Here is a 17,089-nt window from a genome sequence, read left to right as displayed (position 1 = left end):
GTTCCCAGCCAAAATGACTGTCAAACCTGAGTCTCTGGACAGGATGGAGATTATTAATATTATGGACCTGGCACTCCCAATGGAGTTTACGGCCCCAATCCTCTCTCCTGGACCCCCGCTGGAGGAGTCAGGGTTAGCAAATGTGCAGGAGGGAGCTGCTGTGCTGGCGGAGGCCGACGAGAAGCCCTATCCTGTTTTGCTTTCGCCTTTACGCCCCAGTGATCCGATTTTTGTGCATCAAAGTACACCAGTGGCAGGGGCAACGTCTGCCACTGATCCGTTAATTGCGCTTAAACTATAGGAAATGGAGTTAAAAGTAAAAATGGATGAGAGAGAGACCAAGAAGCTCCGGCTAAGAGAATTAGAGCTGGAAATAGAAAAGGATGTTCGACTTTGTGGTCGGTCTCAACTGACTGTAAGCTCACCGGAGAGTTCTCCTGCTTTTCCCTCATTCGCACAGCTGCCTTCGGGTCCTCCGCTGTCTTTTTTATCTGTTCCGACTGCAGATGTGAGTAATCCTCCTCTAGTTAATGTGAGTAAGCATATTAATTTGGTACCTTCTTTTCGAGAGGCGGAAGTAGATTCATACTTCACGGCTTTTTAGCGTGTGGCCGCTACATTGCAATGGCCTAAAGAGATGTGGGCTTTGTTATTGGAATGTATTTGGTGGGGAAAGCTTAAGAAATATGCTCCGCGTTACCAATAGAGAACAGTCTGGCCTACGATGTGATCAAGTCAACTGTGTTGCATGCTTATGAGCTAGTGCCAGAAGCCTATAGACAAAGATTTAGGGCCCTAAAGAAAATGGACAGACAAACATTTGTAGAGTTTGCAAGGGAAAAACAAACCCTTTTTGACAAGTGGTGTATGGCAAGCAAAGTTACCACGTTTGAGAACATAAGGGAATTAAATTTGTTGGAGGATTTTAAAGGGTGTTCTCATGAAAACTTGGTGGTACATCTGAATTAACAAAAAGTGTCGTCTCTCTCAGCAGCCACCGTACTTGCTGATGAGGTCGCGTTGACCCACTGAATGGTGTTTCCTCCAGTGGGGAGGTTTGATAAAGTAGCTGTCCATGGTGCTCAAATGCAGGTCAAGAGGGGGAGAGATGTTAATATCCGATATAGAGATGCGGTGTTTGGAGATGGCAGATCTGCGAGAAGTCGATCTTATGAGGGGCGAGTATGCTTCTATTGCCGGGATGCAGGTCATTTGATTGCTGATTGTGAGGCTTGGAAAAAGAAAAGTCTGGCAAGTAAGCCTAAAACTGTAGGTTTTGTAAATTACCCTCGTCTGGGTATGAATCGTTTTTGTTACGTGGATGTATAGCGTCCAGTAGTGAGGATGAGGCTACACACATTTCCATCTTGCGGGACACAGGAGAGGCTCAATCGCTGATCTTAAACAACGCGCTAAAGCTGGTCCGCAAATCTTACACTGGTACTGGCGTTACTTCGCGGTGTAACAAGGATGGACTGAGACGTGCGGATCCATTTGCAGCATTTTATTGAAACAAAACAAACACAAAGGGGCAGGCAGAAATCGTGGTCAAACACAGGCAGAAGGTCGGGGCTGGGCTCAACAGTCCATAAGTGGCCTCCGTGGCCTGAACCGGGCAGACAGGAATCTCAGGACGGCTGGACGGAACCAGCGGAGGCTCTGGAAGGCTGGGAGGAACCAGCGGAGGCTCTGGAAGGCTGGGCCGAACCAGCGGAGGCTCTGGAAGGCTGGGCCGAACCAGCGAAGGCTCTGGAAGGCTGGGCCGGACCAGCGGAGGCTCTGGAAGGCTGGGCGGAACCAGCGGAGGCTCTGGAAGGCTGGGCGGAACCAGCGGAGGCTCTGGAAGGCTGGGCGGAACCAGCGGAGGCTCTGGAAGGCTGGGCGGAACCAGCGGAGGCTCTGGAAGGCTGGGCGGAACCAGCGGAGGCTCTGGAAGGCTGGGCTGAACCAGCGGAGGCTCTGGAAGGCTGGGCGGAACCAGCGGAGGTTCTGGGAGGCAGGGCGGAACCAGCGGAGGCTCTGGGAGGCCGGGCTGAGCCAGCGGAGCCTCTGGGAGGCCGGGCGGCACCAGCGGAGACTCTGGGAGGCCGGGCGGCACCAGCGGAGACTCTGGGAGGCCGGGCGGAACCAGCGGAGACTCTGGGAAGGCGGCCATCTTGCGAACCGGCTCTGGAAGGGCGGCCATCTTGCGAACAGACTCTAGAAGGGAGGTCATCTTGTGAACAGACTCTAGAAGGGAGGCCATCCTGCGTGAAGACTCTGGAAGGGCGGCCATCTTGTGAACTGACTCAGGAAGGGCGGCCATCTTGTGAACAGGCTCTGGAGTGGCAGCCATCTTGCATAGTGACTCTGGACTGGAGTTTACTGTGGGAACATTGTTGTCCTCTTCTTGAATTCCCACAGTAAAAGGAGAGCCACTCATTTGCAGAGCAATGTCAATGAACATTTGTAAAGTCCAGCCAGGTTCGAACATGGGCATTAGGGAAGCCAATGGCTCTAAGAGTCCTCCACGGAAGAAAATCATCAGGCATTGATCATCCATAGAAGACAGATTTGCCAATTCAATAAAGTCCATAGCATAATCCTCAATAGTCCGCTCACCCTGCTTGAGACACATGATCTGTACAGTGGGGTTCATGCTGGAACCGGATGACACCATACTAGCTGCTGGATCCTTGTAGCGGCGAAGTCTTCTGTAACAAGGACGGACTGAGACGTGCGGATCCATTTGCAGCATTTTATTGAAACAAAACAAACACAAAGGGGCAGGCAGAAATCGTGGTCAAACACAGGCAGAAGGTCGGGGCTGGCAGCGAGAATCAAACACAGGAGGGAGTCCAGGAATCAAAACACGGGAAAACAAACACGGGAAGAAACGCTCAGAAATGCAGCCGGGGCAATACAAGACTTCGCGAAGAGCTGTGTGTGTGAGTGGCTTAAATGCAGTCCTAGAAATGAGGTGCAGGTGTGAGTGGTAATCAGCGCAGTGAGAAACAAGGAGCAGGTGAATGCAGTGATCAGTGCAGTGGCTTGTGGGGAATGAAGTCCAAGATGTGTAGTGCAAGAGTTAGTGATGACAGGACGACTCAATTCGTGACACGCGGCATGGGTACTGATTGTTTAAAAGCTCCGTTACATAGACTTTTCCTTAAGTCGGCCTTGGTAACCAAGTACGTTAACGTAGCTGTGCGCACGCACCTCCCGGTAGATGGAGTTCAATTAATTTTGGGCAATGACCTGGCTGGTGGCCAAGTGTTTTCCCACCAAAGTACCCAAAGTAATGCATTTTTGGGAAAACAAAATTCTAATGCGTAAATGGAAAGCTAAGGATAGTGTGTGTCAGATTGTGGTTCCGAAGGGTTATCGTAATCAGATATTGGAACTTGCACATGACAATGTTCTCTCGGGACACTTGGGAGTCTTGGGAAAACTTAGGAGCTAGTGTTATGACATTTTTTCTGGCCTGGGTTAAAGGCAGATGTGTCGGCCTACTGCTGTTCATGTCATGTGTGCCAGGTGGTGGGAAAACCTAACTAGAAAATACCGGTAACACTTTAGAATACTGTTTCTTACTTACTGCAGAACTAATAAGGAGTTATTGAAGAACTAACAGCTAACTATTCATAAACACTTGACTCATTACTGTTAACTACTAAGGAAGATGTGTTAACTAATCAGTATGTATTACAATTTTGTGAATGTGTTAAGTAACAGGTAGCTAATCAATAACTAATGTATTCTGTCATACCTCCTGAAGAACTACTATTAATTATCTAATAGTTATGGTTCAAAAAACATAACTATGTAATAACTACTACTGAACAGTTATATGCAAATAGTCACCATAATAATTGGGCTGTGGCCCACAAATCAAGTACTTGAGTAAAAGTACAGATACCCCAATAAAATATTACTCCAGTAAAATTATAAATAGGCCTATTCATTTTTCAAATTACTTGAGTAAAAGGACAATTGCAAAGTACTACTACAGTAGTAACTTTGTTACGGTCTACTACTATTATTAGCCTATAATGGAAATGAAATATATTCTTGTGAAATGATCTGATAATTCTTTATTAATTACTAAAGGGTTCACTATAATTAAGTTGGCTTGGGAAAGCCAACTTACTGAAATCCTATTTAAACTTCTTCTTCTTCTTCTTCTTCTTCTTCTTCTTCTTCTTCTTCTTCTTCTTCTTCTTCTTATTTTTTTTAGACACTACCTCCTCCTAGACCAGCACTTCTCAAAGTCCGGACTCCGGTCCGGATCTGGACCCGGAGGGAATTCAATCCGGACCCGCCACCATCTCGTATTTCAACAGCAGTAATTTAAGGGATTCAAAGTCTGAATTTCCTACTTTCATAAACGCATGTCAGAATCATTTGTTTAGTGTTTTATGTCTTTTTGGAGATGGTCCAAAATTAAAACGAAGGCGAGATATTTAAAGTTTTCCTCCGCGATTCAGTTGCCATGACATCCAGTGAGTGTATACTTTTGACGTAATCGGGCGCGAGCCGCGCAACGCGACACTTCACCGCAGTAAGAGTTTGAATGGGTCTGGAGGATGTCATTGTCCAGGAAAAGAAAAGTTGACGAAGAAAATAGAGTTTTCAAAGATGATTGGACAGAGAGGTATGCGTTCATCCTGTTTGTGGACTTTGTGGATCCTGTTTGTGGACTTCAGTTCAGCCTTCAACACTATCATCCCAAACCTCCTCCTGCCCAAACTAACTCAGCTCTCTGTGCCCACCTCGGTCTGTCAGTGGATCAACAGCTTCCTGACAAACAGACAGCAGCTAGTGAGGCTGGGTAAATTCTCATCCAGCACCCGTACTATCAGCACTGGCGCCCCTCAGGGTTGTGTCCTCTCCCCACTGCTCTTCTCCCTGTATACTAATGACTGTACCTCCAAAGACCCCTCTGTCAAGCTCCTGAAGTTTGCAGACGACACCACACTCATCGGTCTCATTCAGGACGGTGACGAGTCTGCTTACAGACAGGAGGTTAACTCCCTGGGGTCCAAACACGCGTATACGCGTTTTGTGGCAGTTTCCCAAAAGGAACTTCAATTACTCGGTCATTTCTGATTGTACAGATAAAAGCAGTACATCAATCGAATCTGTAAAGGGTCTACTTTTATTTGTATATACTCACAAAACCAAAAAAATATTGTGATTTTACAAAATAAAGAAAACAAAAAGGGTGTGCTGTCTGCCGTGTTGATCTCCGTGATCTTCATTCAGAAACGCGTCATTAAAATAGACTATAACTCAGCCAATACACAACACAGAGACATGAGCAATATGTCTAGAGAAAGCTTGATATCTATACTTTCAAATAAAGTAATGTTTATTGAAATCAAATATTCTGTGATAAAGTAATCCGTATGAAACCAACACGATGTCCAGTCTCTCTTGTCTGCTTCATTAGTTTTAATTAGATCACGCCCAAGAGCGATTCGATCTTTTCATATTCAAATCGTCCACGTGAGGGCGCCGCGCCAAAAGTAGACGCCCACATCACGGTAAACAAAGGAGAAAGCAGTTTCTTTTCTTTCAAGTTAGTCCTTTCTGGAAGAAGACAGGCTGTCAGGAATAAAACTTACTTCAGAAGATGAACATTAAATGAGACATGGCGTGAACCAGCAGATGAGATATTTACACAAGTAAGTTTTTTTCTTTTAAGTTGTTACTGTGACAGAATGTGCACACATTTTACCAGTTAAGACTTTTTGCCAACTGTATTTCCTGACTACTGCAAGTGAAACATTATAAAGTATGTTTCATTTCACTGCATCTAAATGTCTCATGATGACAGGATGTTTCAACTTTGGTCGAAAAACGCGCTGGCGCATTTGAGGCACGCTTTTGTAATAACTCCGAAAAGAATGTAAAATTCTCCGTCAGTTTTGATCGTACAAATACAACCAATACATCATTCGAAACTGTAGAGGGTATATTTTTATTTGTATACACTGTGCTTTTATGAAAATAAGAAAACAGTCAGGGCACGCGCTCTGCCTTCACTGTCTCTGTTATATCTTTTCAAAGACACATAAATGAAACTAACGTGCATGAAACCTAAATCTAAGTGATTACGTGCCTCACAGACATAATGCATTTACTTTTAGAAAGCTTGAAATGTTTACTTTTACATAAACCAATTCAAATAAAAAACTACTATTCTCTTTTTAAGTAATCTGTATGAAAGGTAGAAGATGTATGGTTTCTCCTGTATCACTTCATTACAAACCTTACACCTGTATTTATCTCACACTGTTTTATTTGCACCTAACTGTTATACGCCTATGCTATACACTTACCAGTCAAAGGTACTTTTTCAAAGAAAAATAATTATCTAATTTTGTGAAATAGGTTTACTATGTAAAAAAAACTGCTCACTTAAAAAAAAAAAAAACTTTTAATAATAAAAAGTTTGGCTGGTAGTGTATGTGTTTTCTCCATGTTAGCTCTGTCTTTGTCAGATCATTGTGTTGCTCACATCTACTTGTTTTCTTTGCAGTTTCTGCTGTTCCCCGTTTTCCTGTGTTCAAGTTTCCTGCAAGTGATTTGGATAGTGCACCCTCGACATCTTGACTTCTGTGTTTATTACTTTTGTTCCTAATAAAAAGTTTAACTGCACTCACAAGTGAAAGACAAGTTATTTTGTGTGATAGTTAAATATATTCAAAATACGCTTCAAACTAAATATATATTTATTTTGTCCTTTCATTTTTCCTTTATTCTTTCTGTTGTTTCCTCTCAGTCAACATCCGACTGAATGGCTCATTATGTGGCTCATTATGCAGGTCTTTGTCTTCTCAGGTGTAAATCACAGCATTATTCATGAGCATTCACGCCTCCTCGCATACAGCCATTCGAAACAAAAAGTGTCTTCAAAAATTTAAATCTATATACTGTTTTGTGAAAACAAGTGAACTAGATGATTTTCACATCATTTGGTAGAAAAAAACCAAGCCTACCACATCCAATTCTCGAAAGTCCCGAGAATAAATATTCTGTATGTGTTAGATGACCTTATTTCAGTGACTTCAAAATTTTAGTTTTTCAAAATGCACGCATAAACATTGTTTTCTCAAAAACTTAAAAGTGTACATTCATGTTGCTTACATATTTTTGTAGTCCAATTTGTGCTAAATACAATGTATTTAGATTTAGGATATTAATATGTTTTTAACATACTGAAAAAAGCACAAATGTCAAGGCATGTCAAAACTTCTTCAGGGCCCCAAAACACCCTCGGGCCCCAGAGGGTTAAAGAGCTGGCTGTCTGGTGCAGTCATAACAACCTGGAGCTGAATACGCTCAAAACTGTGGAGATGATCATGGACTTCAGGAAAAAACCCTCTGCTCTCCCCCCACTCACCATCATGAACAGCACCGTAAACACAGTGGAGTCATTCAGGTTCCTTGGAAATACCATCTCTCAGGACCTGAAGTGGGACATTCACATAGACTCCATTGCTAAAAAGGCCCAGCAGAGGCTGTACTTCCTCCGCCAGCTGAGGAAGCTCAACCTGCCACAAGAAATGCTAAAACAGTTTTATTCTGCCATCATTGAATCCATTCTCAGCACTTCAATTACCATCTGGTTCAGCTCAGCTACCAATTCTGATCTCAGAAGACTACGCCGAATAGTCCGGACTGCTGAACGAATCATTGGTACAACCCTTCCTACCCTTCAAGATCTCTACTTATCCAGAGTACGAAAAAGGGCTGCCAAAATTACTCTGGACCCCTCACATCCAGCACACTCACTTTTTGAACTTTTACCATCCGGTCGGCGCTACAGAGCACTGAGCACTAGAACGACCAGACACCGAAACAGTTTCTTTCCTCAGGCAATCCATCTCATGAACACTTGATCGTGGAACATACAACACTATACACTCTTATTTCACTTTTCAGTTATTTATTTAATGCACATACTTACTTCCATTCAAATGTCTTTGATATTTTTTGCACATTGTCTGTCTTGTGTACTTGTATATTGTTCTTTTTATAATATGTATCGTCTTGTCGCTGTCATTCTGTAGCACTGTGGAGCTTCTGTCACTAAAACAAATTCCTAGTATGTGTAAACATACCTGGCAATAAAGCTCATTCTGATTCTGATTCTGATTCTGATTCATTTTGCCCCAATCCAGCACGAAGCCATTCTGTTTGATTTGTAACGAGACAGTTGGAGTTGTGAAGAGTGGAAATGTCAAACGGCATTATGAAACAAAACACGGTCATTTTGAACGGCAATATCCACAAAATACAGAGGTACGGACAGCAAAACTTCGACAGCTAAAGTCTTCATATGAATCATCAAATAAGTTGCTTGTGAGAGCTGTGACACAGCAAGAGAGAGCTACAGAAGCATCTTTCCGAGTGGCCTGGGTACTAGGCAAAAACAAGAAGCCATTCTCTGATGCAGAGATAGTTAAGGAGTGTTTAGTGGAGGTAGCAGATGCTTTGTTTGAGGGAAAGGAGAGACAGGAGATGTCAGAGAAATTAAAGAAAATTCCACTGTCCAATGACACTTCAACTAGGAGGACAGAGGTACTTGCCGATGACTTAGTAAAGCAGTTAACTGATGATATCAAAGATGCACCCTGCCTTTCACTTGCGGTGGATGAGTCAACAGATAGCACAGACCAAGCCCAGCTATGTGTGTTTGTCAGATATTTCAGCAAGGCAAAGGGGACATTCTGTGAAGACATACTGGGCCTTACTCCACTCTGTCACACTAGAGGAGAGGACATATATGAAGCTATCATGCAGATGCTTAATGAACGGGGAATTGATGTCAAGCATATTGTGTCCATCACTACTGATGGTGCTCCAGCCATGATAGGGAAGGAGAAGGGAGCCGTTCAACGTCTGAAAGAGCAGCACTCCGACCTGCTGACATACCACTGTATAATACACCAGTCGGTGCTGTGTGCTAGCCTTGGAAAAGAATATTCAGACGTCATGGAAACTATTATGAAGCTTGTGAACTACCTGAGAGCATCCTCTGCCCTTCAGCACCGTCTTCTGCGGGCATTCCTGACTGAGGTGAGAATTTATTTGACTTTTTACTTCTACTGTGTTTTTGTGTGTGTGGGTCAAAAGGGGTTTATTAAGTGTTGATCACACGCACGCACGCACAAACACACACACACACATTTTACCCATTTATTTAAATCCACTTAAAGGAAATCGTTTACAGGGACATAAATAATATAGATGCAATTAAATACATGTACAGAAAAAACGTGGCACAATGTCATGCATCAGTTCTTTACAACATTAAGCATACCCCCTTGTTATTATGGGTATAAATAACATCGTCTCCGCCATATCTGGTGACTACCTATAATAGCAGACAAGGAACAAAACTTTGCTAGCCGTTTAGCTCTCTTTTTGGGCATCCCAAGTTGTTGAAGCCCTCTTACAACCAGCCTATGTGCATGTCCTAAACTGCCAAATATGAAGACAAACAGACGACATCGATAACCTATCTCAAGAATAGTATTTAAGAGTGGTTGATATTTAATGACTTTGGTCATAAAAGCTTCCTCCATACTAGAGTCAAAAGTACATGCAACCTCCAAAACATGCACCTCTCTACGCTCCTCATTTATCACAACAACATCTGGTGTATTTGCAGACAAATGTGAAAATATTTCGGAATTACTATTAAAACACTTAAACATAGATGCTTTTACACAAGAATGTTTATATGTTTTCACTGAAGATGGTAGATACTTTAACACATCTTTCACTATAAGATCCACTATTCTATCATGGCGCGCTATGTACATTCCCTTGTAAGCATGGCAGCCATTCAAGATATGTGGCAATGTTTCAGTGATCTGTTCTGTAGTGTGATGCAAACAATAAGGAACCTGAGTTGTAGGATACCAGATAGAAAGGTTAAGTCTAGTAGGAAGAACTTGTAATCTAGCCTTAACTGTAAAAATAATAATCTCTTCGCTAAGTGCAGTATTCTTAAGAAATGAGTGTGAAACAGAATGATCAGCAGAAGGAAGGCATGCAAGTTTTCCCTGAAGTTTCAGTCCAGTCCAGTGCTGTTTTTGGTAATGTTGCTGTAGATCCAAGAGAGTTCGCCGGGCACTTTCAGATGTCAACGAGTAACTATAACCACCGTATGTGGCTATTGCCTTGACATAAGTCACACACACACACACACACACACACACACACACACACACACACACACTCACACACACACACACACACACACACACACACACACACACACACTCACACACACACACACACACACACACACACACACACACACACACACACACACACACACACACACACACACACACACACTCACCTACTCACTTACTCACAGAGAGAGAGAGAGAGAGAGAGAGAGAGAGAGAGAGAGAGAGAGTCAGAGACTGGCCCAATAAAAAAATATTGCTTCAGAGCAAGAGCATTTACATCTTTAACAATTTGAATCAATGTGTAACTAAGGCATAATTAATGCAGGAAATGCTGAAAATCTCCCCACTGACTGATCATAAGTCAACACTTATTCCACAAATGTTTTTTTTATTTATTTAATCATTTTTAATTGTGAATAAAATGTAATTATATGCATTTTGAACTATTAAAGGTTGGCATCAAAATCTACTTACAACAGACTTTAACCATTTACATTTACAGAATTTACAAAGGTGTTTGTGTTCACTTTATGAATATTTATGCAACACAAAAAGGTCATGTATTTATTTATTTGTATATTTTTTTTCTTTCTCTTATCAGGTAAATGCTTCTTATGACGACTTACTCCTCCATAACAATGTTAGGTGGCTGAGTAAGGGAAGAGTCTTGGAAAGGTTTTGGGCCATCAGAAAAGATTTGGAGATGTTTTTGTCCCAGCAGAAGAATGTCAAAGCCAGCCATTACTTGGATTTTCTGAGGGATAATGACACCATGGAGGTTGTGGCCTTTTTAGTGGACATAACATCTCATCTAAATGAACTAAATCTGAAGCTCCAGGGCCAAGGCAACACAGTGTGTGATCTGATGGCAGCAGTACGCTCCTTTGAAAGGCGGCTGGAGATATTTAAGAGTGACATCACAGGGCCACATATCCACTTTCCAACTCTTCTCCAGCAGACTAATGGCAATCACCATCGTCACCATCTTTCCTTTTTGGAGAAGCTAGCTGAAAATTTCAGGATGCGCTTTGAGGGCTTCAATGTAGGCAGACAAGTGCTGCTCTGCATTCCATCTCCATTCCTAGTCAAGAATGTTGAGGAATTTTCAAAAGAAATCAAGAGCATCTTCCCGTGGGCAAGCATGGCATCTCTGCAGACTGAACTCATTGACTTGCTGGAAAATGTGGCTTTGCAGGAAGTGGACTGTGACACTGTTACCTTTTGGACCAAAATGGTCACAGCTGAAAATTTCCCCAATCTACACAAAGTAGCCATCTGTGTTCTTACCATGTTTGGGTCAACCTATCGGTGTGAGTCTGCATTCTCAGCAATGAATGCTGTAAAGAACTCACACCGCAGCAGCTTGACTAATGAACATTTAGGCCAGTGTCTCCGTCTAGCAACCACACCTTTTGTGCCACGGTTTCGGCAGCTGATGGGAGACAGACAGTGCCATTTCTCACATTAGACTGTTCTGTATTTTGCACCATGTTACTTTTGTGGTGTTTTGTTAAGAAAAATACAGACACTTTAATTATTTTGCCACTTTTGCACTTGTTATTCATGTATTTTGAATGCAAAAGGCACCTTATTTTTTCATAAAATGAATGTTGATTTGTTATACATGTTTATTAAAAACAAGTTTTGTAATTACCAATAGTTCCGGACCTTTGTCATTGATGAAAATTCCGATTTGGACCTTTGAATGTAGACTTTGAGAACCCCTGTCCTAGACCGTTCAAGCTACATACTCCAAACTCGGGTCAGATCTTCATACTGTTCAGACTTAGATTGCTATATCTTTTCAGACTGGTTTGAGTTATGGTTTTCTTAAAAATTAATATTAAAAATCATAAAAAGTCCCATAGACTTTCATTGACCAAAAGTCCATGTCTGTTTGAACTATGTTTAATGTAAACTGCTAGAAGCCATTGATACTCAATTAAGCTTTAAACTACCTATCTATCTATCTATCTATCTATCTATCTATCTATCTATCTATCTATCTATCTATCTATCTATCTATATATCTATATATCTATCTATCTATCTATCTATCTATCTTCAAACCTTATCTATCTATCTATCTATCTATCTATCTATCTATCTATCTATCTATCTATCTATCTATCTATCTTCAAACCTTATCTATCTATCTATCTATCTATCTATCTATCTATCTATCTATCTATCTATCTATCTATCTATCTATCTATCTATCTATCTATCTATCTATCTATCTTCAAACCTTATCTATCTATCTATCTATCTATCTATCTATCTATCTATCTATCTATCTATCTATCTATCTATCTATCTATCTATCTATCTATCTATCTTACTAGTCATGCTAAAATCATGTTAGCGACTTGCTAGTAATGCTAAAATCATGTTAGCGACTTGCTAGTCATGCCAGAATCATGCTAGCGACTTGCTAGTCGACTTGCTAGTCATGCTAAAATCATGCTAGCGACTTGCTAGTCATGTTAAAAATCATGCTAGCGACTTGCTAGTCTAGCTAAAATCATGCTAGCGACTTACTAGTCTTGCTAAAATCATGCTAGCGACTTGCTAGTCGTGCTAAAATAATGCTAAAATAATGCTAGCGCCTTGCTAGTCGTTCTGAAATCATGCTAGCGACTTGCTAGTCATGCTAAAATCATGCTAGCGACTTGCTAGTCATGCTAGAATCATGCTAGCGACTTGCTAGTCATGCTAAAAAATGTTAAAATCATGCTAACGACTTGCTAGTCGTGCTAAAATCATGCTAGCGACTTGCTAGTCGTGCTAAAATCATGCTAGCGACTTGCTAGTCATGCTAAAATAATGCTAAAATCATGCTAGCGACTTGCTAGTCATGCTAAAATAATGATAAAATCATGCTAGCGACTTGCTAGTCATGCTAAAATCAGGCTAGCAACTTGCTAGTCATGTTTAAAATCATGCTAGCGACTTGCTAGTTTTGCTAAAATCATGCTAGCGACTTGCTAGTCATGCTAAAATCATGCTAGCGACTTGCTAGTCGTGCTAGAATCATGCTAGCGACTTGCTAGTCGTGCTAAAATCATGCTAGCGACTTGCTAGTCATGCTAATAAAATGCTAAAATCATGCTAGCGACTTGCTAGTCGTGCTAAAAAAATGCTAAAATCATGCTAGTGACTTGCTAGTCGTGCTAAAACCATGCTAGCGACTTGCTAGTCGTGCTAAAATCATGCTAGCGACTTGCTAGTCGTGCTAAAATCATGCTAGTGACTTTGCTAGTCATGCTAAAATAATGCTAAAATCATGCTAGCGACTTGCTAGTCATGCTAAAATAATGATAAAATCATGCTAGCGACTTGCTAGTCATGCTAAAATCAGGCTAGCGACTTGCTAGTCATGCTAAAATCATGCTAGCGACTTGCTAGTCATGCTAAAATCATGCTAGCGACTTGCTAGTCATGCTAAAAATCATGTTAGCGACTTGCTAGTCTTGCTTAAATAATGCTAACGACTTGCTAGTCTTGATAAAATCATGCTAGCAACTTGCTAGTCATGCTAAAATCATGCTAGCGACTTGCTAGTCATGTTAATTTCATGCTAGCGACTTGCTAGTCATGCTAGAATCATGTTAGCGACTTGCTAGTCTTGCTTAAATAATGCTAGCGACTTGCTAGTCTTGATAAAATCATGCTAGCAACTTGCTAGTCATGCTAAAATCATGCTAGCGACTTGCTAGTCATGCTAAAATCATGCTAGCGACTTGCTAGTCATGCTAATAAAATGCTAAAATCATGCTAGCGACTTGCTAGTCGTGCTAAAAAAATGCTAAAATCATGCTAGCGACTTGCTAGTCGTGCTAAAATCATGCTAGCGACTTGCTAGTCGTGCTAAAATCATGCTAGCGACTTGCTAGTCGTGCTAAAATCATGCTAGCGACTTTGCTAGTCATGCTAAAATAATGCTAAAATCATGCTAGCGACTTGCTAGTCATGCTAAAATAATGCTAAAATCATGCTAGCGACTTGCTAGTCATGCTAAAATAATGGTAAAATCATGCTAGCAACTTGCTAGTCATGCTAAAATCATGCTAGCGACTTGCTAGTCGTGCTAAAATCATGCTAGCAACTTGCTAGTCATGCTAAAATCATGCTAGCGACTTGCTAGTCATGCTAAAATCATGCTAGCGACTTGTTAGTCATGGTAAAATCATGCTAGCGACTTGCTAGTCATGCTAAAAATCATGTTAGCGACTTGCTAATCTTGCTTAAATAATGCTAGCGACTTGCTAGTCTTGATAAAATCATGCTAGCGACTTGCTAGTCATGCTAATATCATGCTAGCGACTTGCTAGTCATGCTAGAATCATGCTAGCGACTTTGCTAGTCATGCTAAAATAATGCTAAAATCATGCTAGCGACTTGCTAGTTGTGCTAAAATCATGCTAGCGACTTGCTAGTCGTGCTAAAATCATGCTAGCGACTTGCTAGTCATGCTAAAAATCATGTTAGCGACTTGCTAGTCTTGCTTAAATAATGCTAGCGACTTGCTAGTCATGCTAGAATCATGCTAGCGACTTTGCTAGTCATGCTAAAATAATGCTAAAATCATGCTAGCGACTTGCTAGTCGTGCTAAAATCATGCTAGTGACTTGCTAGTCGTGCTAAAATCATGCTAGCGACTTGCTAGTCATGCTAAAATCATGCTAGCCACTTGCTAGTCATGCTAAAATCATGCTAGCGACTTGCTAGTCATGCTAAAAATCATGTTAACGACTTGCTAGTCTTGCTTAAATAATGCTAGCAACCGCATAACAACCACATAGCAACACCTTAGCAACCACCCTGGGTACCTTAGCAACAGCATAGCAACACCTTAGCATCTATTCACATTCAAACTATTTATATCTTCTAACTATTTATATCTATAAATCTATCTATTTTCAAACTATTTATATCTGTCTAGCCTATCTATCTTCAAACTTTATTAATCAAACTAAAACTATTTCAAACTGAAAACCTTTAAACTTTCTTTAAACTAAAAGCTTTTAAAACTACTTAAAACTTACGGGCTAGGCTTTCTCAAGCCAACTTAAAGTTTGCTAACAAACTTTTTATCTAGTTTTACTTTAGAATAGGCCTATTGTTTCAGGTTTGAAATAAGTCCTGCAGAATTATTTGATAATTATTTATTAATTACTAATGGGTTCCCTTTGTTTTCACTTTAGAATAATGTTTCAGGTTCTAAGTAATTCCTGCGTAATTATCTGATCATTCTTTATTAATTACTTAAGGGTTCACTATATTTGCGAAAATGCCGTGCTCTTTATGGCACTGACCGGGGGGCGTGTGCAAAACCGAAACTAATTTCCATATGAATCGCGCCGGGGGTGTGGCGGTCTCAACTAATTACAGGTAATAAGGTAAGAGGGAAAATTTTTTTACTTCTCCTGGGTTTAATAAAGTTACATAAACTGATAATGTTTGTTTTCAATAAGATTTGTATAATTTTAAAATAGAAATTCTAAGCTTTCTGCAGATATATGTCTTGTGTTTGTGGGACAAGGATTCACAAAGTTACAATTCGTTTTTAGATGCGTTTCAGACTGTACGCCACTGAGAGAGAGAAGACAGAACGTGCATCCTGTTCGTTTTTTTTTTTTTTTTCATTTTGTAAAAAGCACACTATTTTGTTTTTATTGTGAGCATAAAAAAATAAGAGTAGACACCTTACAGTTTCGAATGATATATATCACTCATCTGTGTGACCAAAGTCGACAGAGCATTTTTAGTGTCTTTTGCGCTGATCTTAAAAAAAATGAGCTGGTATCGCCGGCGTGACCGTCAACCCCAGGGAGTTAAGAATAGGCCTACTGTTGCAGGTTTGAAATGAGTTTTGCAGAATTATTTGATAACTATTTATTAATTACTATTGGGTTCCCTTTGTTTCCACTTTAGAATACTGTTTCAGTTTCTAAATAATTCTTGCTGAATTATCTAATAATTCTTTATAAATAATGGGTTCCCAATATTTTCCTTTTAGAATAGGCCTATTGTTTCAGGTTTGAAATAAGTCCTGCAGAATTATTTGATAATTCTTTTGACAATTCTAATTCTATTTACTAATGGGTCACCTGCATTCCCTCAGTCCTGGCCTTACATACAGGAACTGAATTAATATATGCTGAGGACACACAGTACTTTATACAAAATATAAAAACTATGGTAAGTTATCGCATGGCACTGGAGTGGTGGTTGGGTTCCTATCAGAAGCTAAGTGAATTTCTTACAAAACATTCACAAGACAATTCAATACACAGGCAAAACCTCTATAAAGTTTATTCCATTTATTAATATTGCATTTACATCCTACTACTACTGCTAATAACATTTATATATGAAAGGGTCACAGCTCAATGTAATTGTGTATGACTGTTCATTAGTAGTTACTTTATAGTTATTTTTCTTGAACCTTAACTATTAGATAATTAATAGTAGTTCTTCAGGAGGTATGACAGAATACATTAGTTATTGATTAGCTACCTGTTACTTAACACATTCACAAAATTGTATTACATACTGATTAGTTAGCACATCTTCCTTAGTAGTTAACAGTAGTGAGTCAAGTGTTAATGAATAGTTACCTGTCAGTTCTTCAATAATTCCTTATTAGTTCTGCAGTAAGTAAGACAGTATTCTAAAGTGTTACCAAAATACCTTGTGCGCTGCTGCACCCAATACCTATTGTGGGAGAACCGTTCGAGCATGTCATTATTGATTGTGTCGGCCCGTTGCCGAAATCCAAGTCCAGGCATCAATACATATTAACCATAATGTGTGCGGCTACAAGTTTTCCCGAGGCCGTTCCCATGCACAATATTAGAGCTAAAGCCATGGTAAAGGATTTTTTTTTTTTA

At 40.5% G+C, this 17,089-nt stretch overlaps 1 protein-coding gene across 1 annotated transcript; it reads left to right on the top strand.

The window, feature by feature from the left end:
* Positions 1 to 322: 322 nt before the first annotated feature.
* On the top strand, positions 323 to 11,661 carry LOC141325964 (protein FAM200A-like). The gene is made up of 5 exons (XM_073834682.1): positions 323 to 532; positions 1,093 to 1,255; positions 1,330 to 1,440; positions 8,204 to 9,066; positions 10,795 to 11,661. The coding sequence occupies exons 1-5, from the start codon at positions 323 to 325 to the stop codon at positions 11,659 to 11,661; spliced, it is 2,214 nt and encodes a 737-aa protein (XP_073690783.1).
* Positions 11,662 to 17,089: the final 5,428 nt, after the last annotated feature.

The sequence above is a fragment of the Garra rufa genome, chromosome 2, assembly GCF_049309525.1.
Source record: "Garra rufa chromosome 2, GarRuf1.0, whole genome shotgun sequence".
NCBI classification, from domain to species: Eukaryota; Metazoa; Chordata; class Actinopteri; order Cypriniformes; family Cyprinidae; genus Garra; species Garra rufa.
This window is presented reverse-complemented; position numbering and strand designations above follow the sequence as displayed.